At 41.5% G+C, this 5,000-nt stretch overlaps 2 protein-coding genes across 3 annotated transcripts in view; one reads left to right on the top strand and one right to left on the bottom strand.

Moving 5' to 3' along the window:
• Nucleotides 1–1,819, top strand: part of LOC137782455 (trafficking kinesin-binding protein 1-like) — a 26,276-nt gene extending 24,457 nt beyond the window's left edge. Inside the window, exon 15 of the mRNA XM_068571729.1 lies at nt 1–1,819. This exon is cut by the window's left edge and continues 2,007 nt beyond it. The gene's annotated coding sequence lies outside the window, so the exon portion shown is untranslated.
• Nucleotides 1,310–5,000, bottom strand: part of LOC137782456 (BMP-binding endothelial regulator protein-like) — a 14,197-nt gene continuing 10,506 nt past the window's right edge. For both annotated transcript variants that reach the window (XM_068571731.1, XM_068571732.1), the window contains exons 13-15: nt 3,580–3,925; nt 2,542–2,672; nt 1,310–2,285 (exon numbers count right to left, since the gene is read on the bottom strand). In XM_068571731.1, coding sequence (XP_068427832.1) covers nt 2,104–2,285; nt 2,542–2,672; nt 3,580–3,925 — 659 coding nt within the window. In that variant the 3' untranslated portion in view covers nt 1,310–2,103. The remainder of the gene's footprint in view (nt 2,286–2,541; nt 2,673–3,579; nt 3,926–5,000) is intronic.

The raw sequence follows: 5,000 nt of genomic DNA on the forward strand, positions 1-5,000 counted from the left end.
TCCCTCCCAGCAGCTCTTCCTTCCTTCCCTCTACTTCCTGTTCTCATCATGGATAAGGGGCGGGGCTTTGATGAGCGACGTCCCGGTTCCTACGTGCCTCACAGCCGCAGTCTCACTGCGTATGGGCTGAATTGTTTGATGACTTTATTATTTTAATGAGCGAGTGCATGAGAATAACATGAGAATGTATTCATGTGAACAGCTGAGGTCCCAACACATGTTCTACTTTCTGTTTTTGGTCTCTAGTTTGTCTCATGGTGTTGGTGCAGCGCCCCCTTCAGGTGTAATCAGACCTGCAGACCTCGTGCGCTGCACACACACTGACAGCGTGTCGCTGGGTGAGAACGTCGTCGTTAGCAACACAGTTGAATGCAAGTTGGAGTCTCCGCCCACTAACTGCCTGTGGGCGTGTCCTGTCGGTAGCTCCTCCCACTCGCCCAGAGCCAGATGAGTTACTGACGGTTCAAAGAATCAGTTCAAGTCATTCACATTTAGAGAGGAGCTTTAGTTTGCTGTTCTATTATTTTACATCCAGGCGGAGAACAGCTCATTGTTCTCGTCACACTCACATTAATTAATCATTAATCATGAATTAATCATTCATTAATCATTAACATAACGCGACCGTGTCTTGCCTTAGTCGGGACTGAAAAGCCGAATGTGTCATTTTCTGAAAAGGCCAAAGAGTCGAGCTTCTTCTCATCGTGTCACATTGTGCAGCAACAATTATTATTATTATTACGTGAGAACCAGTTCTATCTGGGAGAACCGCACTCCTGCAGGACGCCGCTGTGTTCGGTTCTGCGGTTCTCTCGTTTCGTTTTAGCGATTGCGTTCGTGTGAAATGTCTGTACAAATTTGAAGTGTATTAAAAAGCGTGTAAATATTATAAATGTGTATTTTTGTTCTTTGTGATCATTTTACAAGCCGTCGCTCGCCTTCATGTAACTTTGGATTATTGGAGGAACTTTTATTTTGAGGATGAATGAAGTTTTCATGAAGAGAAGTACAAAGCTAAAATGCATCAAATTCTACAGCAGTTATATAAATTTATTATTTACGTTTGTAAAATAAGATGTTTTGATTTTTGTGTATTGTATATGAGTACAAGTTGTTGAAAATAATCTTTAAACTTTGGCACTTTGGTTTTGAACCTTTTACATTTTTTGGGTGTTTCTTTTAACAAGTCATATGAAGCTATATTTTCTGGTTTTTATCTTCTGGGTTTGGATTTGAACCGTCGACCTTCGTCTCGTCCTGCGAAACGGTTTCAACACTTGAGAGAAAAAGTAAAGACAGCAGTCGAAAATGAACTTTTGATAAAAGATTATATTGCTGGTCTTTAAATAATTAAACATTTGCTTCAACCTGTCACACAGTACAGTACTTTTTCCCTGCGATGGAGCGACGACTGAATCACATTTGGGCATTTCTCTTCAAACGGTAACACAAAAGTACACAAACAAATACATAAATAGCTTTTTTGTTTCCCTTTAAAATCATTTATAACGCAATTCTGTTCATGATTCTGGCTCTTGCTACGTACGACACGTCTCTTACCGATATATAAATTAACATCAACAACAAATAATAATTAGAACAATAATATAAAAGCTGTTTGTCGTTCATATAAATCTGGCTAGCTTACAGTCTGAATGATGGAGGGGGGCGGGTTTCGACTGGGAGCATCGGAGCGAGTTTTCTCCGCTTTCGTTGGAGCTCGTTCCAAAAAAAGGCCGATGCTCGGCTTCCTCCTCGTCGGTAGTGTCGGTAAAAGGAACACGGCCGCCATTTTGGCTCGAGCCGAAGTCCAGTAGGTGCCTGAGGATCCCTGGAGACAGAAAACATCTCCAAATACGCAGGTGAGGGGGCCTGAGTTTCCTTTCCTCTTGGGAGTTCAGTTCTTCCTCTGCAAGGCTGGAATTGGCGCCTCCGGCGGCAGCTGCCGGTGGTGCGACAACCAAACGTCTTGAGTTCAGGCCCCTGAGTACCTCGCATCTGATCCGTCGACCCCGTTGGTGTCCTTGTTTGATTTCCCTAATTGTGATGCTCTGAACGATCGTCCCTCCCTAAACCAGCCCCCCCCCCCTCGGGTCACAGGGGTCACCGGCCGGGGCACGCCGTGGGCTTGATGCAGCGTCCCTGGAACAGCACCAGGTTGGCGGGGCAGTGGCAGCCGGCCACGCAGGGCTTGTGGCACGGCCCGATCTCGTTCCAGTTGTCGCAGGTCTTGGTGCAGCCCGGCCCGCAGGTGTCGTACACGGCGCCGTGTTTGCACTGGGTCGCTGAAAGAGGACGAGAGAAGAAGGTTAGAGAACGTTATCTCACATGTTCAGATGCTTCATTCCCCAAAAACGTCAGGCAAGTACACCCACCCAAAGTAGAAGCAGATTATAACCCAACTTTTACAGTACATGCGTTATAATTAAAAAAACAACAGTTAAATATGTATAAAGAAATGATTTTGCTGCAAAATAAGAACTGAAAAGTATTTTTTCAGGAAGGTAACTTTAAATGCTATCACAGTCGCGTGTCACTCACCCATGCAGGCGGCGTCGGCCCGCCAGAGGACGGGCACGCCCTCCCTCTCGCAGGCTCGGCTGTAGGCGATGAAGGACTCGCAGTAGCAGTTTTTATGGACCGGACACTCGCACATGTCCGTCACACACGACCTACAGAGAGCAGGGGGAGAAAGACGCGCGTCGGTACAGAAAACCAGCCAAGTAGCAAGCTAGCTAGCGAGCTAACTAATCAGATCACATCCTCAAGCGACGGTTATCTCATGTTGATGCTCCGATAAACCTGTGTTTTTGGACAGGTTGGAGTAACACTACTTTGGCTTTGGCACACAAGTGGTTAACACCTCCAGGGCGACCGGGGCGCGTTCACCCAAAACAGCGTCAGGCGCACGTGACAACAGCAGGCTGCTGCCTTTGGGCAGTAACACAACAAGACGTCACAAAAAAAGATTTCAATGTTTTCCCCCTAAAGGTGGTCAGGAGTCAAAGAGGCGATGGGAACAGAAACGATGGAAAAGTGTTTTGTATGTTTCACATGATAAATGGGGCATTTTTGTGGCTATTGAGGGGAGTTTGTTTGGTCTGAACTGGTAACCATGAAATGCCTCAATTCAGTTGTTCTAATAAAAGAACATGAGAGATGTTCAGATGTGTAAATATCAGTCCACATGTTTCTGGCTGAGAGGAAATGAAGATGACAGAAAGACATGCAAAGGTTTCAGGTCCAACGATAAAAAAATGACTTTCAGGATGATTATTAGTTTAAATGATGCAGCTGTAAAGTCCAACTCTAACAAACCAGAACACAACATATATTTCACTTATGTTAACTTATATTCACGTATATATTACTTATGGTGTTCAATACATCTGTTTTGGTTGTGTTGTTTAATATATTTGCTTAGTTTTAAATAATCTTTCAGTCGAGGGGGGATTGATTCTTTGAAGGCTAAACAGTCAAATTGTCCTTGTTTATTCTGCCTCTCTACTCTTCATCACTAAAACCACATCAGGGAGACCACAACTTGCCGTAAAGGCGGTGTAAGTTCCCTGTCCTCACCTGTAGAAAGAGGCGAAGTCGACCACACGGTGGCACTTCTGGAACTCCCACGACTTGATCTTCTGGCACTCGCGGTGCGCGCGGAGCTTGACCTTGACGCTGCCGGGGCACAGGAAGGAGGCCGGCCGGCGCGGCGGCGGCGGCTGCCGGGAGCAGAGCTCGTTGCCCTCGACTCGCCACGACTCGGCAAACTCGTCCACGTCGAACTTGAACTGGCCGTCGCCGCCCATGGTGTCGTCGCGCTTGTGGCCGTTGTAGTTGCCGCACAGACCGCAGAGGCGGCCGCGCAGGTGCGGGGCCGCCACCACCTCCACGAAGCTGTCGCCGTCCCATGTGATCTCCAGACCTGCAGGGGGAGACAGAGGCGCCCTTACTCTTCTTCTACGCAACCGAGCGGGAGCATCGCCTAGCATAACCCTATCATACTTTATATACACTATAGATACACTATATATATACACTTTATAGATACACTATATATATACACTTTATAGATACACTATATATATACACTTTATAGATACACTTTATATATATACACTATATATATATATACACACTTTATATATATACACTATAGATACACTTTATATATATACACTATAGATACACTTTATATATATATATACACTATATATATACACACTTCATATATATATATATACACTATATATATATACACTTCATATATATATACACTATATATATACACTTCATATATATATACACTATATATATACACTTCATATATATACACTTCATATATATACACTATATATATACACTTCATATATATATACACTATATATATACACTTTATATATATACACTATATATATACACTTCATATATATATACACTATATATATACACTTTATATATATACACTATATATATACACTTCATATATATATACACTATATATATACACTTTATATATATACACTATATATATACACTTTATATATATACACTATAGATACACTTTATATATATACACTATAGATACACTTTATATATATACACTATAGATACACTTTATATATATATATATATACACTATAGATACACTTTATATATATACACTATAGATACACTTTATATATATACACTATAGATACACTTTATATATATATATAGATACACTATATATATATATATATATACACACTATAGATACACTTTATATATATACACTATAGATACACTTTATATATACACTATAGATACACAGTGTATACATAGTGTATACATGGTGTATACATTATGTATACACCATGTATACATAGTGTATACATGGTGTATACATGGTGTATACATGGTGCACATATACTGTATGTAGATATAAAGTATATACAGTGTATATACAGTTTAGATACACTGTATATACTTTATATACATTGTATACACTTTGCATTTTC

The sequence above is a fragment of the Clinocottus analis genome, unplaced genomic scaffold (assembly GCF_023055335.1).
Source record: "Clinocottus analis isolate CAN_PGR_092001 unplaced genomic scaffold, fCliAna1.0.p SCAF_115, whole genome shotgun sequence".
NCBI classification, from domain to species: Eukaryota; Metazoa; Chordata; class Actinopteri; order Perciformes; family Cottidae; genus Clinocottus; species Clinocottus analis.